The sequence below is a fragment of the Salvia splendens genome, chromosome 12 (genome assembly GCF_004379255.2).
Source record: "Salvia splendens isolate huo1 chromosome 12, SspV2, whole genome shotgun sequence".
Classification (NCBI taxonomy): domain Eukaryota; kingdom Viridiplantae; phylum Streptophyta; class Magnoliopsida; order Lamiales; family Lamiaceae; genus Salvia; species Salvia splendens.
In genome coordinates this window covers 422892-444317 of record NC_056043.1, presented here as the reverse complement: position 1 = coordinate 444317, position 21426 = coordinate 422892, and the positions used below count along the sequence as shown (strand labels likewise).

Here is a 21426-nt window from a genome sequence, read left to right as displayed (position 1 = left end):
AACAAAAGGTTACAAAATTACAATTCTGTACTCTCATTAGTTATATTTTATCATCATATTTTCATTTCGGGGTCGCTCAGATCCTCCTAAAATTATCCTATATTTTCATTTAAAATTGTCAATCTTTTTTATTTATATACTCCATAATTTTTTCTTTGTAATAAAGTATGCTGAATTCTCCAATAATAACGTGTAACTATTTATTTTTAAATCTCCTTTACACTCTTTTAATTTTTTCATTAAAACCAAAGATGTTTTGTAGTAGTACTTGACAGTGGGTGAAGAAATACAACAAACCATCCATAAATAAAAGATTCAAACCTCACACTTCACCATTTTTAGTCAATGATCCAACCTCACTTTTGTACTATAATCACATTAAAATAATACACAATCACCTTATTTTACACAAACACAGTATATCATTATTGAATGACCAACATCATCCAATCCATAGATAAATGAAAAGCAAGAAAAATCAAAAAAAAGTTTTCACCTCACAATCATTTATTTCTGCTTCTTCTCACACCCTTTTTGTCAACTTCCTATTTGAGCCTTTTCCCCCAAAGCACCCCTCCTTTTGATTCCCCTCTCTCATCATGCTCCACTCCCTCCTCCACCCCTCCACCACCACCTCCTCCTCCTCCATGTCCTCCTCCGGCAAACGCCCCCTCGACCCCTCCTCCCCCCCTCCCGCCCCTCTCAAGCGCTCTTGCAGCAGCAGCAACAACATCGGTGATAACAACAACAGCAGCAACGAAAAAAATGATAAAGAGGAAAATGACCTCTTTGCCCCTGTCCCCGACCCGGACTCCTCCGGGCTCCGCCTCCTCGGCCTCCTCCTCCAATGCGCCGAGTGCGTGGCGGTCGACAACCTCGACGAGGCCGGGCAGCTCCTCCCGGAGATCGCGGAGCTCTCCTCCCCCTTCGGCTCGTCCGCCCAGCGCGTCGGCGCCTACTTCTCCGACGCCCTCTCCGCCCGCATCATCAGCTCCTTCCTCGGCACCTACTCCCCCCTCCACCCCCCCTCCAAATCCCACCACCGCAACCTCCTCAACGCTCTCCAAATCTTCAACTCCATCACTCCACTCATCAAATTCTCCCACTTCACTGCCAACCAGGCCATCCAGCTGGCCGTCGACGGCGCAGACCACGTCCACGTCATCGACCTCGACATAATGCAGGGCCTCCAGTGGCCCGGCCTCTTCCACATCCTCGCCTCGAAGACGAAGAAAATCAAGTCTTTCAGGATCACAGGGCTTGGCCCTTCGGCCGAGCTCCTGAGCTCCACAGGGCGGCGGCTGGGCGAATTCGCCGCCGCCCTAAACATTCCCTTCCAGTTTCAGCCACTGGAAGGGAAAATAGGGAATATAAAAGATTTAAGCCAGCTGGATATAAAATTGGGGGAAACGGTTATAGTGCATTGGATGCACCACTGCCTTTATGACGTCACTGGGAGTGACGTTGGGGCCCTCCAGCTCCTGACGATGATCCGGCCAAAGCTGATCACCGTCGTGGAGCAGGATTTGAGCCACGGGGGCAGCTTTTTGGGGAGGTTTGTCGAGGCGCTCCATTACTACTCCGCCCTGTTCGACGCCTTGGGCGACGGACTGGAGGCGGAGAGCGTGGAGCGGCACACGGCAGAGCAGCAGCTGCTCGGCTGTGAGATTAGGAACATCGTGGCCGTGGGAGGGCCGAAGCGGACTGGGGAGGTGAAGGTGGAGAGGTGGGGGGATGAGCTCGTGCGGGTAGGGTTTCGGCCGGTTTCCCTGGCTGGGAACCCGGCCGCTCAGGCGAATTTGCTCCTCGGGATGTTCCCGTGGCAGGGGTATACCATGATGGAGGAGAATGGGTGCTTGAAGCTCGGGTGGAAGGATTTGTCGCTGCTGACGGCATCGGCCTGGCAGCCGTCCGATTAGCTCGATCGGACGGCTGTGGCTCAGGTTGAGTATCACTTTTTGGATGTGAGTTTAGGGTGTTGTTATAGTGTTAATTATACATTATTGTATTTGTTCATTTTGTGATAGAAAAGTACTATTCTTTCATGATGGAATAAGAAGATTAGCATATATATGATGATCATTTGGGCATTTAGTTTTCTTCATTTGAATATCAATATACTTTTCACTTACAAAAACTATATATATTTAATAATGTAAGTGAATAATATAGAAGGTTGTTTCTTTTATGTTTCTTCTACCCTTTTTTGAGTTCTATAAGCCACATATTTTTCTGCCATTTACAGGGGTATGCAGCTTGTGATCCTAAAAGCAAATTCGTAACGCCCTATTATTGGCTTATAATAATTGCAACAATTTTATCCCTTCATTTAAAAAATTAAATATTTTTTTGTTATAAATAAGAAAAATTGCATGATATGGTTTCACATGTTCTGGTAATAGCACGACCTAATTTTGCTTGATTAGTAATGCTTTGAAATGTGCAATGGGTGTCACCTAATCATATCATTCTTTTCTTTTTTGTTCTTCCTTTTCAGAAAAGGTTCTAAAAGGGGTTTTAGTTTTAATTCCAGAATCGAAATTCACACTTCCCAAAAATTTGATTTTCGAATTTGAGACTAACTAAGCTTTGTGCACGAGCTACAAATCGTACAAAAGCCTGACATATTATGTCCTCAAATTAAATTTGGTGCCAACTTCCATAGGTAAAATGACATCATGAATTTAGTCTGGTTGTGTCTGTTTATAACACTCTTATTGGATCGTACTAAAAACGAAAGTGAGACGTTTGTTGTGAGATCGAAAGAAAATTGAAGCATAAGCATACTATAACAAAATATATGTTGCCATAAATTACAGTCAGGATTCAAATGAATTTTAATATTATTATTGAATTTTCCCGTATATGTGTCGTAAATTTAATTCTGTATTTTGTGTGATTGTTTAATTATTTGTTTTTAGTGCTGATGATGTGGCTGGGCTATTGCTTGTCCAGTTGCTTGTCCTGCTGATGTGGCAGGAGGAATTTAGTGCTGCTGATGTGACAGAAGAGTTTGTGATTGAGCTATGGCTGTGTTATTGCTTGTCCACGAATTATTGTGGATGCTCTAAGCTTTGTGCACGAGCTTCAAATCGTACAAAAGCCTGACATATTATGTTCTCAAATTAAATTTGGTGCCAACTTCCATGGGTAAAATGACATCATGAATATAGTGGGTTTGTGTTTGTGTTTGTTTATAACACTTTTATTGGGACGTACTAAAAACGAAAGTGAGACGTTTATTGTGAGATCGAAAGAAAATTAAAGCATAAGCATACTATATCAAAATATATCTCGCCATAATTACAGTCAGGATTCAAATGAAAACCACTAATCCTGACTAATATGATAATAAAAAAACCCCAACTAAAGAAGCAAAAATGAAAGGCAGTACTTTCTAAACAAACAAACTAATCAAATGTAAAAAATAATCAATATATAGAGCACACACTCAAACTCAAAGGCGTTTTCAATATCTTTTGCCAAGGATAATGCCAAAGATGATTGAGACAAGAGCCACACCTAAAACGAACTTCAAGTTCAGGCCTAGAGACGCCTCAGCAGTTTGAATCTGTGCATCTGATGCCGGAGCTGATGTCGCCTCTGGTTTTTTCTTGCTCTTTCTCTTCGAAGGACTGGTGGCCGCAGAAAGGTCAATTTCCCGCGATTTTGTGGTTTCGTCCTTGTGTTCGGAGGTAGCAGCTCGAGCATGCTGCATTATAGTCCGGAGGTGGAAGATTTAATGAGATAAAAAATGAGCCAAAATGCGGATGCCATAAAGAATAAAACAATTTTGATCTCGAATAACGATGAAAGAACTTAAGCAAGAAAAAGATAAGAACTCAATGATTGCAGGATAGTGTATGAGCAGTTATGATTTAGAATTAAAGATGGAATGGTGTAGAATGTTGGATATTATAGTAGACATCAGATATATATATATATACAAGTTTGTGGTGGGGTTTAATATGTAGAATAGTATGATTACCTCTTCCTTTAACCGTGCTGCTGCATCAGAATCTATCTCAGGGGTATGAGAGCGATCCTTCACATCCAACGACTCTTTCTCCACCTTGACAAATTCTCCTTCCATGGCCGTTTCTTCGTCTTTCCTTTTTTCCTCTGTTTTGCACTCTTCAATTATCTGAAGTGGAATGCAAAACATAAATAATTAAACCGAGCTTATAATTGATGGTTCAGCGTGGTCCATTCACAGTCCTAGCTGTCATGATCATTCCATGAAATTGCAAATTTTACCTTAACGGGGATGCCATTGCTCTCAGCTCCCTCGGCCAACTTTGCAACTGGGATTTCCCGACTTGCAAGCGCCTCCTCTGCCATGACTACATGAAAGGCACCTTAATCTATAAAAGCCATAAGAGGAAGAAGACAAAGAGTTACTATAAGATCAAACTGATTCATGTTCTTTGTCAATTTCCAACGGTCAAGTGCGAAAATTAAAACAATGTATGTTTCGGTTACTTCAATAATTTTTGGTGACTAAAATCTGAAGACTAATAATACATGAAGTCCATAAAAGTTGTTGTACTAAAATACTCATAATCTGGTGACTGATGGAGAATGGCATCACAAGACACAAATAGCTATGTCCTATACAAGTCTACAACTTAGACATAAAATTATACTCCTATACATTTTGGTAAATAAAATACTCATAATATAGTGAGGTTATGGAGAATATAGTGAAGCTATTCAAATATCAATCAAATTGCAAGGATTCTTCCACCAAATTCGTGTCTAATAATGAAGAATAATTCAATATCCCTAGGTTAGCAGCAACTGACGTTGATTTGGATCTCAAAATGAGGTTGAGGATCTTCATTTTGGATTCTGCAATAGTCATGTCAAACTACTGAATACTCCATATATTTCCTTAGAAATAGGGATTTGCTCAAGTATATTTTCACCTTACCCAATAATACAAATGTATTTTTCCACCTTAGCCTACAATGTATTTTCACTATGTCAAATTCAAACCGATTTCGAAGCAAAAAAAAACATAAACAAACACATTCTCATATATAAAGACTATTTTAAACTGATTTCCAGTACCACCAAACTTCTCCATGATTTGCCGCATCAACACAATATGTACTCCATTTAAACTCATTTCCAATACCAAACTTCTCCATAATTCACCATCAACACATTCTTATATACAACTCCAAACAATTGTACTCAAATAGTGAGATTTATAATCAGTTAATAACATATCTAACCTTACTTCACAATCAACAACACAACCAGCAAAATCCAAAATTGTATGAAAAATCCAAGCTTTATACCCGTTTATTCGATTTCCTTTCCATGCAAGAAAACAGTCCAACAGCATAGCGTCAATCTTCCCTTCCACTTGTCTCCTCACTCTCAATTCAAGGCAGACGAAGCAAAAGGGAAATGGATTTTTAACTAGTTTGGCTCAAACAAGCATCACAGTACGGTTGGAGAGGAGATCTTCTAGCTTTATATACATAAATGTTTCTTAATAAGTAGCTCAGTAAATCATAATTTTTTTTTTCAAATTAGGGCATAATACAGGAACTGATCAAATGAAATGAGATTTTAAAATATATATAACCTATCAAAACTATTACAAGGACATATTAAAACAAAAAATAAGAGGACAAAAACTTAAAAAGAATAAGGTAATACTCCCTTCGTCCCATAAAAACATATCATATTTTCTTTTTCATCCGTCCTATAGAAATAGTCCATATCCATTTATGGCAACCTTTCTCTCCTTGTCTTGCACTTTATCATTTATGGGCTCCACCATTTCACCTACTTTTTCTCCTTCTCCTATTTCTATTGGATCGAGAGAGTATCATTAATGACAACATTGCGAATCCCCATGCTTGTAAGCGAAACAAAGCTTGGGGTATAAAAAGCAATATTGGAAGAAAATACACCATATTCTTGAAGAAGGCCATATGCCACAATAGTTTCGGTGCTTTTGGAGTAGATAAATAATTGGTTATCTTCACCTGATACGAACAACAAGTTACCATTTGCCAAAACATTGAGTGGGATAACCAATCCATAGATCCTTGATCCGGCAAAGGTATATTCTTTCGTCCAAGAATTTGTATCTCCATAGTTGTTCATCTTCCATATAACAACATGCAAACCATCTGAAATATCGCATAAACATAGCTGATGGTCTAAAACTCTTAGCCTTAATAAATGTAACATTGTATTAGGGCATGGGAGAGAAAAACGGGTAAAGAGCTCAGAATCGAGATCAAAGCAAGACACAAAGCGATTGCCCTCTAAATCATATGACAACCAGTGAAGATTTCCATTAATAAATGTAGCAATTGGTTGTATTGGGGTTCCTGGTACTACTAGTGCAGTGGGGGCCGATGCTCCTTCGATGCATTTCCACAACCCTCCTCCTTCCCCTTCTCCTTTTCCTCCTAGAGTGTGTACATAATAAGAGGTCGATTCACGAGTGCCACACAGAATCTTATATTGACCACTTAGTTTACTCACTCCAATTCCAAATATGGATTTATATTTACGCAGACGCATAGGCAGAAGAAGCGTGACATATTCACGAGTCATTGGGTTGACTATGAAAAGATGATTATCGCATGAATGCCACACCAAAAGCAAACCATCAATTGAACCAATTATGACACGGGCAATACAAGTCCTACTATCATGTATCTCGTGAGGGGTAGGCAGCCTGAATCTGAGAAGTGGCTTCAATGCCTCATCGCATACTGTGTATATTTCTTGGAGATGGAGTGGAAAGGAGAAAGCCAAACATGGTTTCTGGGAATATGGTGGCATAAGCTCACCCTCTTCTATCATATAGCGCCATAATTTGCAAACACACTTGCACATAATAATGCTTCTAATAGGTAGTCTTTGCAGAATCTCTTTCGTCATCTCTCGCGGGAGATTTGTAAACAATTCTTCCTTTGATTATCCCAAAATATAGTAGTTAGATTAGATGGGATGAAGAAAAAACTAGTCTTTTACTTAAACTTACAATCGACTAATGGTAATACGGAATAATCAATATCAACAATTTAAAGAAATCGAAACAGAAAATTGAGTATTGAAAAGTAGATAAGGAATTGAAGAAAACCTGTGGCTTCTGTGATACAGACATTAACATAGACCAGCAGATTCCCATCTTTCACCTTTTCTCTCAACTGTACTGTACTACACTACTGCCGCCGCCGCCGCCTCCTTTCTCCTTCTTCTATATTCAAATCCACCGCAACTCCGCCTCTCCTCCACCCAAATTTGGCATCTATATACAGAGACGGAGGGGCAATGTGTAATTTTGAATAAAATAAGCGCCATTTTAGAACATTGCCACCTCTTCTCGTTAATTAGAGTAATTTTTTATATGTGGTTATGAATAATTAATCAAATGGATATGCCAAAATAATCGATGGATTTGTTTACTTACACTAATCCATATTCACAAAATACTCGATGCATAAAATCTAAACAAAAAAATAATTTGAAACCGATGATAAAATATAGTACTCCCTCCGTCCCATTTTATTTGAGTCACTTCTTTTTTGCACTCGTTTTAAAAAAATAATAATAAATAGATAACGTGAAGAGAAAATAAAGTAAAAAGGGAGAGAATAATATAGTTAAGACTCTTCTCTACATTATTATCTCTCTTACCTTTTTTTCTCTCCGCTTTAACTATTTATTATTATTTTTTAAAAATAAGTGCAAAAAAGAAATGACTCAAGTAACATTGGACATAAGAGTATTATATTAGAGATTAGATTTCTTTCACAGAGGTTGACTATTCTGATTCTCATCATATTAAAACTAGGTTACATTAATTTATGAATATAAATATACAGCCTAGGGTAGTAATAAAATGTAAATTTATATATTCTACAAATTTTAAATTATGATCTAGACCGTTAAAAAATATCAATAGATGACAAAATAGTAGCAACTGAAAATGACCATAGATCACCTAATTCTATGGCTAATATTTGAACTGCATTTCTGGATTTAGATGCATTCTTATTTGAATGCAAATATTGTTTAAAACAGGATACTTGTTATCCATTAGATTTTATGATCTAACATTTAGATTAATGTCATGTGTCATCTGATAATGTAACTATTTTAGTAAAATAATATACTAGTATTTTAGTCTAATAATATAGCTTGGTTAATAATATAGCTTCTTAGTCTTATAATGTAGCTTATCACAATCATTCAATCCAATGATTCAGGTTTGATGCTTAACATTAAGAATCAAACATAAATATTACTCTTTGTATATTTAATTTTGTAATTATATTAGCATGTATACATTTTAGAATCAAATTTATTACTCGAAAAAAGTTTTGTAATTGCATAAGAGTAAGCCCATTAGGAAGCCCATTCAAAAGGACCCGCATTAAAATTGCTACTTTTATATAGTATCGTATTGTATAAAGTATTTAGTACACACTAGAATGAGAACTCAGTATATTACTATGTCGTATTCCGTATTCTATCGCATTTTTTCGAATTAAATAACTCTGATTAAGCAAAAAAGTATTTTAAAATCAAATTTCTTAATCTATTCATTCTGAACACATATATAGCGAGTAGTATTATTTTGGGAATTTAATCAAAACTAAATGTAGTGCAATTTTTGTATTGGGGACTTCAAAAGTCTTATTGATTTTTGTGTTGGTTTTGGAATCTTTAAAATATTTTATTAGATGGTGTAGGATAGGCCATTTTTTTTCTATAAATACATCTTATTTAAATACTTCCACCTTCAATTACATTTGAGATATTTCTTTTGAATATAGATTTTTAGGAATAAAAAAAATATGAGAGTGAAAAATAGGGGAGATGAAAAAGTTATAAGAGAAATATATAGTATTGCATTTTGCCATAAAAGAACTTATAATGGAATGACCTAAAAAGAAATAAGTCTCGCTTATAATGGGATGGAGGGAGCAGTTTTTTCTGCAAAGTTTTAAAGTATTAAATTCAACAAAGTTGTACTCTTAATTTATTTTAGTTGTGATCTAAGTTGGTTTTTGATAAAGTAATAAATCTATGGAATTTTTGAGTAGTATGTTTTGCAGTACTACTACTATTTTTTTATTATTTGCTTATATAGTTTGTGATTAAAACAATATTTTTGAGCAGTCGGTATTAGTTGTATAACAAAGTTTTATTGATTTTCTTGATCCTAATATTTTTAGCATTATTTTATAAGTTTTTGAGTAGTATGATTTTTGGTTGTCTAATACTCCAGTCGATATGGAATTTTTGAGTAGTCTAATACTTCAGTCGATACTACTCCATTTGTGTTGTTACTACGATCACTGTTGATGTAATGTGAAGCGGACTATGTTGTATAAATGAAGGTATTTGTTATTACTAAGGTGATAGTTCAATTTTCTAGATAAAATAGTACCAAGATATAATCTAGGATTGAGTTATGAGATTGTTTTAGTCAGGTTAGATATGACTAATTATCCCATGATTATTCATCAAGCCATGATTGAATTGTGAGATTGAATCTCATGAATCAAACACATTACATATTTAATCTCGAAATACAATCTTGCAAACCGAATACCCCTGAGAGTATAGGGAGCGTAGTGTAGAATTGGGTAATTTTGTTTCTTAATATTCACAAAGGCATAGTACATCATATATAGGCAAGATAATCACTATACATGGTAAGATATTATCTCTATCAAATCTTCCTAATAATGTGGTAAAAATGCTCCGCAATCTTCTCATTCAATTCGTGATCTTCTCCTTGATTTTGTAGAATATTCCGGGTCTCTTTCTAACACTCTCCCTCAAGTTAAGTGACGGGGTCTCCAAAACTTAACTTGCCCAACACTTCTTGGAAATTCTTTGCGGAGACGGCCTTAGTCAAGATGTCTGTTAGTTGATCTTCAGATTTTACATAGGGGATCTCCACTATCTTCTCCTCAAGATTTTCTTTTATGAAATGTCGATCAATCTCGACGTGTTTCGTTCTGTCATGTTGCACTGGATTCTCTGAAATGCTGATTGCAGCTTTATTATCGCATAACAGCTTGCAAGTCTTCTGTGACTCCAAGTCCAACTCTCTCATCAATCTTCTAAGCCACAGTATTTCAGTTAAGCCACTTCTAATACCTCGGAATTCAGCCTCGGCACTTGAGAGTGCCACTACCTTTTGCTTTTTACTTCTCCAAGTTACCAAGTTTCCACCAACGAAGGTGAAGTATCCTCCGGTGGATCGTCTGTCCATCAAGTTCCCTGCCCAGTCTGCATCAGTATATCCGTGGATGTCTAGGTGCCCATTCTTCCGAAACAGTACTCCATGTCCGGCAGTTCCTTTCAAGTATCGTGCCACTCTAAGCGCTGCCTCCCAATGTTCTTCTTGAGGACTGTGCATAAATTGGCTGAGGACTCCTACAGCATAGGCAATGTCTGGCCTAGTATGTGATAAGTAGATGAGTTTCCCAACGAGTCTCTGGTATCTTCCCCGATCAGTAGGGTTTGCTCCTTTTATGATTTGGAGCCCATGATTCTGAACTATAGGAGTGTCTGCTGGCCTACGGTCCAACATTCCTATCTCTGCCAAGAGATCCAGTATATACTTGCGTTGGCTAATAAAAATCCATTTTCTAGATCTAAGTACTTCAATCCCGAGGAAGTACTTGAGGTCACCCAGATTCTTCATTTCAAATTCCGCAGCAAGATGCCCCTTTAGTCGCTCTATCTCGGCGTCATTATCTCCAGTGATAATCATATCATCAACATAAATTATCAAGCAAGTAATTTTCTCACCTTCTCGTTTGATGAATAATGTGTGATCAGAACTGCTTTGTTGATACCCATATTTCTTCATCACCTCTGTGAATCTGCCGAACCATGCTCTTGGAGATTGTTTTAACTCGTATAGGGTTTTCTTCAACTTACACACCTTCTCTCGCCCGAACTCTTCTGAAAAACCCGGTGGAGCTTCCATGTAAATCGGGTCTTTCAATTCTCCATGAAGGAAAGCGTTAGTGACATCATACTGATGGAGAGACCAGTCTTTATTTGCCGCTATAGATAGAAGTACTTTTACAGTATTCATTTTGGCAACTGGAGAGAAAGTTTCAGAATAGTCGATACCTTGAGTTTGAGTGTATCCTTTCGCCACCAGTCGAGCTTTATATCGTTCAATACTTCCATCTGGTCTCCTTTTGATAGTGAAGACCCATCTGCACCCTACGGTATGCTTCCCTTCGGGTAGTGAACTGATCTCCCATGTGTGATTTCTCTGCAATGCTTTCATCTCAACCAGCATTGCTTCCTTTCAATGTTTTATTTTTATGGCTTCTTCAAATGTTCGAGGTATCTCCTCCTCGTATAGTGCAGTTTGGAATGCCCTTGCCATATTGGAGATATTAGCTTCAGCAAAGCTTGCTATTGAGTATCTACTTCTTCTTCCTATCCTCTCTGGTGAATATCTCTTGGGAGGGATTCCTCTTGTGCTGCGCAGTGGAAGTACGTATTGTCCTGTGTCTTGGTCAATAGTGGTGTCTTCCTCTATATCAGGGGGGTTAGAAGTACTAATCGTATCCTCAGAAAGTGTGCCAGAGATTACCTCGGATTCCGGTACGGTTGGATTAGAGGATGGCGGAGGAAGCGCTGAAGGGCTCGTTTCTGTAGACAAATTCGACTCATGGATGGTACCAACTTGCTCTGGTGGTCCCATATCGAAGTGACTTGGCACATGCCACCGAAGGGAGTCGCTTTCTTGGGTCTCCCCCTGAGTCCCAAGGTGGTAATAGAATTCTGTTTCGAGGAAGTTGCAATTCATGGTAGTGGTAATTCTCTTAGTTTTAGGGTCATAACATCTATAGCCCTTCTGAGTGATCCCATACCCCATAAATACACACTTAATTGCACACGGAGAAAATTTGGTTTTTTCTTGTTTTGGAACGTGTACGTAGATAGTGCAACCGAAAATTTTGGGGGGAAGAGATAAGGCCGCAGGGATTTGTGTTAAGGTAGCCAGGTGTCCAAAGGGGTTTTTCGATGTAGTGTTTTTGTGGGAAGGCGGTTGAGGAGGTAAACAGAAGTAGCTACAGCTTCAGGCCAAAACATTGGTGGGACTTTGGAATAAAAAAGAAGTGCTCGAGTCATTTCAAGGATGATCCTATTCTTCCTCTCTGCTACCCCATTCTGTTCTGGTGTGTGAGGGCATGAAGTTTGGTGGATTAACCCGTTATCCTTAAAAAACTGAGACATAGAATTATTCACGAATTCCCCCCCGTTGTCCGACCGTAGGATTTTAATGGTTGTTTGAAATTGGGTTTGAACTTCATTTTCATTCGCACCATTTGTTTTAACGAGTACTCTCTCTATCTTAATTTCTGTACAAGATCAACAACGCGAAATGGATCTCAACAACGAGCCTACTCTAGGGACGAGCGGGTCTCAAACGAGCGGGTCTCAAACTCCCACGGTCCCCGTGGGAGGTGGATGGGGTCAGATGCCCGGGTACTACAACAACATGTACCCTTGGCAGCAGATGATGCAGGGATGGCATCCGGGGGTGGTATGCCGGGATGGCAGGGGATGCCGGGGGGTCCTGGATAGCGGCGACGACGACGAGGAGTGGGGCGGCGGCGGAGGCGGGGGTGCCCGTGCGTGGATTAGGAGTTTTTTTTTAAGTAATGTAATATTTTCTATTTGACTTTTTTAATTAATGTACTTTTTAAAATTTTAATATTATTATTGAATTTTCCCGTATATGTGTCGTAAATTTAATTCTGTATTTTGTGTGATTGTTTAATTATTTGTTTTTAATGCTGATGATGTGGCTGGGCTATTGCTTGTCCAGTTGCTTGTCCTGCTGATGTGGCAGGAGGAATTTAGTGCTGCTGATGTGGCAGAGGAGTTTGTGGCTGAGCTATGGCTGGACTATTGCTTGTCCACGAACTATTGTGGATGCTCTAAGCTTTGTGCACGAGCTTCAAATCGTACAAAAGCCTGACATATTATGTTCTCAAATTAAATTTGGTGCCAACTTCCATGGGTAAAATGACATCATGAATATAGTGTGTCTGTGTTTGTTTATAACACTTTTATTGGGACGTACTAAAAACGAAAGTGAGACGTTTAAAAGTGAGACGTTTATTGTGAGATCGAAAGAAAATTAAAGCATAAGCATACTATAACAAAAATATATCTCGCCATAATTACAGTCAGGATTCAAATGAAAACCACTAATCCTGACTAATATGATAATAAAAAAACCCAAACTAAAGAAGCAAAAATGAAAGGCAGTACTTTCTAAACAAACAAACTAATCAAATGTAAAAAAGAATAGACCAAAAAAAATAATCAATATAGAGCACACACTCAAACTCAAAGGCGTTTTCAATATCTTTTGCCAAGGATAATGCCAAAGATGATTGAGACAAGAGCCACACCTAAAACGAACTTCAAGTTCAGGCCTAGAGACGCCTCAGCAGTTTGAATCTGTGCATCTGATGCCGGAGCTGAAGTCGCCTCTGGTTTTTTCTTGCTCTTTCTCTTCGAAGGACTGGCCGCAGAAAGGTCAATTTCCCGCGATTTTGTGGTTTCGTCCTTGTGTTCGGAGGTAGCAGCTCGAGCATGCTGCATTATAGTCCGGAGGTGGAAGATTTAATGAGATAAAAAATGAGCCAAAATGCGGATGCCATAAAGAATAAAACAATTTTGATCTCGAATAACGATGAAAGAACTTGAGCAAGAAAAAGATAGAACTCAATGATTTAAAACAAAAGTTTGGAATCTTTGCAGGATAGTTTATGACCAGTTATGATTTAGAATTAAAGATGGAATGGTGTATAATGTAGGATATTATAGTAGACATTAGATATATATATATATATAGGGTTTTGATCTATGCAAAACTGGATTTAAATACAGAAACGCAGAACAATATCATAATTAGGGCACTTTTAGGTCATAATTAGGTAATTTGTAGGTCATGCTAACAAAGCATGACCTAAAACGATCTTAGTATGATATTAAATCCAAATATTATAATATGACCTAAAATTGCTTAATTATGACCTTCCGTGTTTTTGGTTAATTATTGACCATTAGATCATCTAATCCTAGGGCTGAGATTTGGTCTGCATTTCTGGATTTAAACACATACTTATTTTGATCATCTCCCTATATATATATATATATATATACCACCAGAAACTTGTATATATTTTTTCCTATATATATATATATATATACAAGTTTCTGGTGGTTTAATATGTAGAATAGTATGATTACCTCTTCCTTTAACCGTGCTTCTGCAGTTGCTAATTGTCCTTCGGTCTCCTTCAGACGATTCTGCAGCTCATCCTTCTGGGAAACTTCAGAACTGAGAGCTGAGAGCTTAGCATTCAAGGTACCCTCGTTCGTTTTTTGTTCTTTCAGTTTCTCCTCAAGTTGTGCTATAGTGGCTTGAAGATCCTTGTTCGAGCTTTGGAATTTCTCATTAAGGGAATTCTCCTCTTCCATCACAGAAGATATCTGAAAAACAAAGATGGTCAATCATACAAGAATATCAGTTTGCCAAATATAATGTAATATGGTATTAACCTGTGATTGCAGTTTTTCGCCTTCAGAAGTGAGTCGCTGAGTCAGCTCTTCAATTTCTTTCCTGGCAGCCTCTAGTTCTTTAACTGTAGCTTCTTTTTCTGATGAAGCAACGGACAATATTTTATGTAAATCATCTAGCTCGGATCTACAGGAAGTGAGATCCTGAGTGAGTTTTGAGTTTGTTTCAGTTAGCACTTCAATCTCCTTCTTAAACTGACTAGAGCTTCTCTCCAGTTCGCTATCCAAATCCTTAGACTTTGAAAGGATACTTTCAAGCTCAAGTTCGCGGGTTTTCACAAGTGCAGATGCTTCCTGACCCTGTGCTTCATAAGCTTCAATCTTCTCGTATAGATCCTTTGCTTCCAACTCTCTTAGACTACATTTTTCCAGAGCTTCTTCCAACTGAGCTTCTGCTTGCGAAATGCGAGCTTCAGCTGCAGAATGAAGTTCAGAGACCCGAGAGTGCTTCTCAGTCAGCTCGGTAATGCTGCTCAAGTGATAAGCAAGCTGCTGGGAGGAGACTTCCCTCTCAGAAACACTAACATTTAGCTTTTCTTCAAGATCTTGAACCTTCTCACTGAGTTGCACATTCTTTTCAGATAAGAGTGCATTCTCTGAGACGTGCGACTCGGCTTTTCCTTCAACCTTGAGGATCTTCGTTTTCAGGCCTTTATTGATGTCCTCAGAAGTAGCCAGCTCCAATAAAATCTTTTCAAGCTCATCCCTTGCAATTTCATATTTTTCTGTTGCCTCTGCAAGCTGCACTTGATAACTTTTGACTTGATTTTCGAGATCCTGCACCGTTTCATGCAAGACTTTCGCCTCAGAATCTCTGCAGGAGAAATTGGCAACTGCCTCTTGCATTTTCAGGCCTGCGTCCCTTGATAGTGTTTCATGCGACGACTCAAGTTCTACACTTCTTGCAGTAACTTTCTCCAACACTTTGCTTTGTTGCTCTAGCTGTTCCTCAGCCAGCTTAAGCTTCTCAATAACTTCACTTTCCCTTAATTCAGTTGCTTTTAGATCATTCTCAATGCTTTCCAGCTTCTGTTGTGAGATATTAAGTTCATTCCGCAACAAACTAAGTAGATTTTCAGCTTCGGATAGCTCTTCATTTAAGGTTCTTGATGAACTTTTCAAGCTGTAGTTCTCTTCTGTAGTCAAGTTAAAGGAATCAGTTATCTCCTTTTCCTTTTCTGTGGATGCTTGAAGTGCCACCTCTAGGCTTGATGCTTTCAACTGGACTGCCTCAAGTTCAGCTTCAAGTTCCGACACCTTTTGAGTGCCTTTCAATGACTCGGCTTCTATATCCTCACATTTCTTCTCTGCCAAACTTATTTGCTCTTCGAGCTCCTTGATTCTATATTTTTCTGTTTCAAGAAGTAACTCGAACTCACTCAACTTGTTTCCAGCATCCAGTGCTTTTGACTCTGATGCCTGGAGCAAACTCTCAAGCTCAATGTGGCGCTCACCAATTGTGTTGGCTCGCCCCTCATGCTCAACACATTTTTCCATGGCATCCTTTAATTCTAACTCGAGCTCAGTGGTACGAGCTGTGGACTTGCTCAGTTGAGACTCCACTTCAACTATTTTGGCCTGAGACTCTTGCAACTGGATGTCGAGTTGTTGCTTCTCCCGCGTTTCCTTCTTCAACTCAGAATCCAGTTGAGATAGTTTCTCAGATAACTCTTTCAACTCCCTTTGGTAATCATGGCTTTTCAATTCTTCCAAGTTTAGTAGTTGCTCTAGCTCAACTGTCCTCTGTTCTGCAGCTATACGATTGGTTTCAGATTCACTGAGCTTTGATCTTGCTTCTTCGGCTTCCACTCTCAAGGCCTCCCGTGTGCTCTCAAGCTCTTGGTTTTTCTGGTTAGCAGTTGTGACAGCATGACCAGACTCAGTATGAAGCTCTTCGATGGTTTTCAATTTCTGCTCCAGTTCTTTGCTGTTCGCCACTGCTTCTGCTAGAAGCGAATCTGCTTTGCAGAAATTCTCATCGGACTGCTGCAACTTGGCCTCGAGGTCGTTGCATAACTCCTTCAACTGAACCGAATTATTCGTAAAATCAGAGACAGCATCTTCCAGTGCTTGTTTTTCTTTGCTCAATTTTTCTAGATCTTCCTGCAAGGCTATCGTCTTTGTTTCCTGGCTTTTCAGCAGTTCTTCAACCTCGGTCTTGGCATTCACAACCTCCTTCAGTTCTGCTTGTGAAGCCTCTAGCTGGGATACTTTCAATTGGAGGTTGTCTGTGCTTTCCATCTGCAAACTCTCGAGTGAAGCAATGTGTAACTTGGCTGTAGATTCAGCAGCCTTTGCAAGTTCCAATTTTTGTGTCATTTCACTTATAAGAGCCTCTTTTGAAGCTAGCCTCTGCTCCACATCTTGCACCTGTGATTTTGAAAGCTCGAATTCTCCCTGAACAGCGGCAAGCTCAGCTGACACGCTCTTCAGAGCATCTTCTACTTTCTTGCTCTCACCGATCTTCTCAGACAAGCTTTTCAGCTCAATCTGCAGAGAAGCCATCTGATCTTCCGTCTCTTTCGCACTAGATTTTGTCGCCTTAAGCAAGCTCTCGAGTTCCAAGGCCTTCTTTGTCTCCGACTCAGCAAGCAAACCACTTTCCTTGTGAAAGTCCTCAAACTTTTGAGCTTCTCCGGATGATAATTGCAACTGGGCCTGAAGCTCCTCAATCTTCTTGCTTGAGGTCTCAAGCTCAAGGCTGAGACGATCAAAGGATTCCTTCACATCAGTGAGCTCCTTGTGCTTGTCTTCATGACCTTGCATCTCCTCCTGCAATGTTTTGAGCTGCTCCTTGTATCTATCCTCGGCTTCAGAGCTCTGCTCCAGCAGTTTTTTGTTGTTGAGTTCAAGCTCTTCATAATTCCTCTTGCTTACTTGAAGGAATTCTTCTGTTTGCAAGAGCTTGTCTTTGAGGACCATGTTTTCCGCTCCAGCTTCTTTAACCACATCAGAAATTCTCTTCACTTCATCTTCAAGCTCTTTAACCTTCTCTTGAGCCTCTAGCAACTCCCTAGTTGCTTCCTTGTTGCTGCTATCCGCAGGATTTTCTTCTGAGACAGAATCTGTCTCAGGGGTATGAGAGCTATCCTTCACATCCAACGACTCTTTCTCCACCTTGACAAATTCTCCTTCCATGGCCGTTTCTTCGTCTTTCCTTTTTTCCTCTGTTTTGCACTCTTCAATTATCTGAAGTGGAATGCAAAACATAAATAATTAAACCGAGCTTATAATTGATGGTTCAGCGTGGTCCATTCACAGTCCTAGCTGTCATGATCATTCCATGAAATTGCAAATTTTACCTTAACGGGGATGCCATTGCTCTCAGCTCCCTCGGCCAACTTTGCAACTGGGATTTCCCGACTTGCAAGCGCCTCCTCTGCCATGACTACATGAAAGGCACCTTAATCTATAAAAGCCATAAGAGGAAGAAGACAAAGAGTTACTATAAGATCAAACTGATTCATGTTCTTTGTCAATTTCCAACGGTCAAGTGCGAAAATTAAAACAATGTATGTTTCGGTTACTTCAATAATTTTTGGTGACTAAAATCTGAAGACTAATAATACATGAAGTCCATAAAAGTTGTTGTACTAAAATACTCATAATCTGGTGACTGATGGAGAATGGCATCACAAGACACAAATAGCTATGTCCTATACAAGTCTACAACTTAGACATAAAATTATACTCCTATACATTTTGGTAAATAAAATACTCATAATATAGTGAGGTTATGGAGAATGGAGTAGTTTTGAAGTATCCAGTAAGATTTAGAAGATTGAAAACATATTATCTTGTACTAATTATTAATTACAAAAGCAAATCAAGGCAAAATTGAATCTTTAAAGCAAGAAAGTTATTTTAGACAAAAGAATGGAAAGAATTAAATGATATAACGAAAGTATGAATACGAGTCACTATACTTTCCAACAAAAATATGGCCCATCAAAAAGCAACCATGGGTCAAAATTGTTTCAGCCATGAAAATGCGAGCAAACCAGCCTTCCAAAATGATTCCACTGTAGTATTTATTTTCCTAAATATTTGCCGGAAAAAATCCTTTTTTAATTTGAGGTTTTAAAAATATAAAAGCGTGTATCTTGAACAAAGATACAAGTAAGGCTGTCGCATCGCACAACTCTTTCCTCAACCTAACAAAAAGAAAAATATTAAATGGTCTCACATTCTTTTCAACTTACAAGTTGTCGCAGACAAACACAATCACACGACACGGAAACTTGAATTGGCTGCTCATAAAACAATGGGCGATTATTAAGGGATTGCAAATTGCAATACCAGCACCGCAAAATGATCAATTTTACTACTACTACTACTACTAATTTGAATGCTCTTAATTTGCAAATACTCCTCTAGTTAATATCAAAAGTTTTTTGGCCACTAAGTTCACTATTTCGATCTATATTCAGTGTATGCTGTTTCAGCTTTTACATAAAAAAACTAAAATAAATTCAAAAGCAACGAATACGCAAAAAATCAATAAAATAAAGTGATGTACGCGGTGTAGCATGACTAAACAGTAAACACGAGTAAACGACACGCACTTTAATTCAAAACGGCATCTTCGCCAATTCCGTCTCACTATTTTTGGTACATGTAAGGTCATTTTAATATCAATCCCCAGCTGTATATTCTCTCTCCAAAATCAATTTAATTCCACTGCTATATTTACAATGAAATGACTTGAATACCGAAATCAGTAATATCATCCTCATTAATTAATTCCGATCATATCACCAGAAACACAGCAAAGCTCAAAACATTGGGGAAAACATCGCGTGTACACATAAACGACCGATGCGTATCTAATCAAGCAAAAACCGCACGAATTCGCGATGATTCGATGCGATCGGAGAAAGCTAACACAGATTTCAGATTGCAGCAAGCCGTAGCAGATCAGAATGAAGAAATCAAAGCGATAGACACCAGCAACGAAGCATACATACATACATACATACATACATACATACATACATACATATATCATCGATCAGCAAAAAATCAGAGAAGCATGTACACGTAATAAAAAAAAAACTCGAGCGAAACACATAAGCGGATCAAGTGGTGAAAATGAGAGGAGAAAAGCTTGCCTGAGAGAGGTGGTGAGCTGATCTCGTTGCGCTGTCTTTGTTGAGAGAGAGAGGGTGGGTTTTAGAGTGGAGTTAAGAGAGAAATAAATTGAAAATTTGGAATTAATAGTGAAGGTTGAGCGGGCTGGCCTGGGGTTATATGGAAAATGTTACAAAATTGAATTTGGTCTATTTTTATTTTTTTAATTAAGTTTGTGACATGTTATTGAAATATTAGATTTTTTTAATAAAGTCATAACTATTCGTATAATATATTTTTTTATCCAAAATATGGTGGGCAGTTTGGTGTAATACGAGTTTTAATAAAACATGTGTTCTTTGAATACATATAATATTGACCATATTTTTGGTAAATAAATATGGAAAATTAGGTTAAATTAGATATTAAAAAATGTTCTAAAAAGGGAAGTTCAAAAATATGTAGGAGTACATTACTTTGAGATATAATCAAAATTAAAATAAGTGAGCATATGACAGGTGCAATAATAATTTATAAGCGTGCACTCTTTTGTTATTGGTAGTATATAAAATTTAATTTTCATTAAATTTTGAAAATTAAGATGAGTATAGTATACTTGTATATTAGTACAAGGTTAATGGAGTAGTATTTATAAGCAGTATATAAGAATTCAATATACTTATTAGTAATTTTTAAATTACGTTTCTTTTCGTTTTATTTCAATTTTAATTAACTTACTATACTTTTTATTGTCATAACTCATGATATTACAATATATATGACCATATTTCCATAAATTCTTTAAAGTATACGTATTGTTTCATAGTACTATAATTTATACTAGTATATATAAGTAATTTTGTATTGGTGGCGGCCACAATTGGCCGACCAAACCGTCCAAGATCACACATTGTGTTGTCGCACTTGAATACTTGATAAAGACATTAATTATTCAATTTCTCCCAATTAATGCAATTATAAAAATTAAACAAATGTTAAACCTATATTTATTTGAAATTAAATTCCAGCACATACGAAATGTAGTAATCCCAAAATGGAGATTAATTTGATCGATTCTATAAAAAACAATTGTTTTTTAAAGCAATAGATAAATTAACAAGATTCAATCGATTTACTCCCTCCGTCCCGGCTAAGATGACACACTTCGGCTAGCACGAGATTTTATGAGTTATTAGTTAAAGTGTTTAATTGGAGAGAGAAAAAGTGAGTGTAAGTATTAAGGTCATCCGCAATGGCGCCTAGCGCACCGCCTAGCCGAACGTCGGCGCTAGACAGTCCATTACAACCACCCAACCATTTTCGGAATTAAAAACCGCCTAGCGCTCGGCGATTTCGTGGCGCTGGGCGATCCGCTCGGCGCTATTGCAGCGTCCGGATCGCCTAGCGCATCGCCTAGACGATTTTTTTTTCGAAACACTATATATACGCGGTTTGCACGTCATTTTCATTCGCACCACTTGTTTTAACGAGTACTCTCTCTATCTTAATTTCAGTACAAGATCAACACCGAAAAATGGAGAACACCAACGAAGGTACTCTAGTGACGACCGGGTCTCAAACTCCCCCCGGTACCCGTGAGAGGTGGATGGGGTCCAATGTCAGGGTACTACAACATGTACCCTTGGCAGGGGATGATACCTGGGATGGCAGCTGGGGGGAGTATGCCGGCGTGGCAGGGGGTACCGGGGATGCAACCCGGTGTGCATATGATGT

At 38.3% G+C, this 21426-nt stretch overlaps 3 protein-coding genes across 3 annotated transcripts; 1 reads left to right on the top strand and 2 right to left on the bottom strand.

The window, feature by feature from the left end:
- Positions 1–584: 584 nt before the first annotated feature.
- LOC121759723 (scarecrow-like protein 23) lies at positions 585–2090 on the top strand. The gene has a single exon (XM_042155404.1). It carries the CDS (start codon positions 600–602, stop codon positions 1917–1919), a length of 1320 nt encoding a protein of 439 aa, XP_042011338.1. The 5' UTR covers positions 585–599; the 3' UTR covers positions 1920–2090.
- A 1148-nt stretch (positions 2091–3238) lies between these two features.
- LOC121758192 (putative F-box protein At1g32420) lies at positions 3239–7277 on the bottom strand. Its single transcript, XM_042153616.1, has 5 exons — positions 7118–7277; positions 5307–6945; positions 4258–4364; positions 3989–4144; positions 3239–3712 (listed from the first exon to the last, which is right to left on the bottom strand). Exons 1-2 carry the CDS (start codon positions 7163–7165, stop codon positions 5827–5829), a joined length of 1167 nt encoding a protein of 388 aa, XP_042009550.1. The 5' UTR covers positions 7166–7277; the 3' UTR covers positions 3239–3712; positions 3989–4144; positions 4258–4364; positions 5307–5826.
- A 5856-nt stretch (positions 7278–13133) lies between these two features.
- On the bottom strand, positions 13134–19871 carry LOC121758191 (putative leucine-rich repeat-containing protein DDB_G0290503). Its single transcript, XM_042153615.1, has 5 exons — positions 19734–19871; positions 17925–18031; positions 14605–17811; positions 14293–14535; positions 13134–13635 (listed from the first exon to the last, which is right to left on the bottom strand). The coding sequence occupies exons 2-5, from the start codon at positions 18006–18008 to the stop codon at positions 13396–13398; spliced, it is 3774 nt and encodes a 1257-aa protein (XP_042009549.1). The 5' UTR covers positions 18009–18031; positions 19734–19871; the 3' UTR covers positions 13134–13395.
- Positions 19872–21426: the final 1555 nt, after the last annotated feature.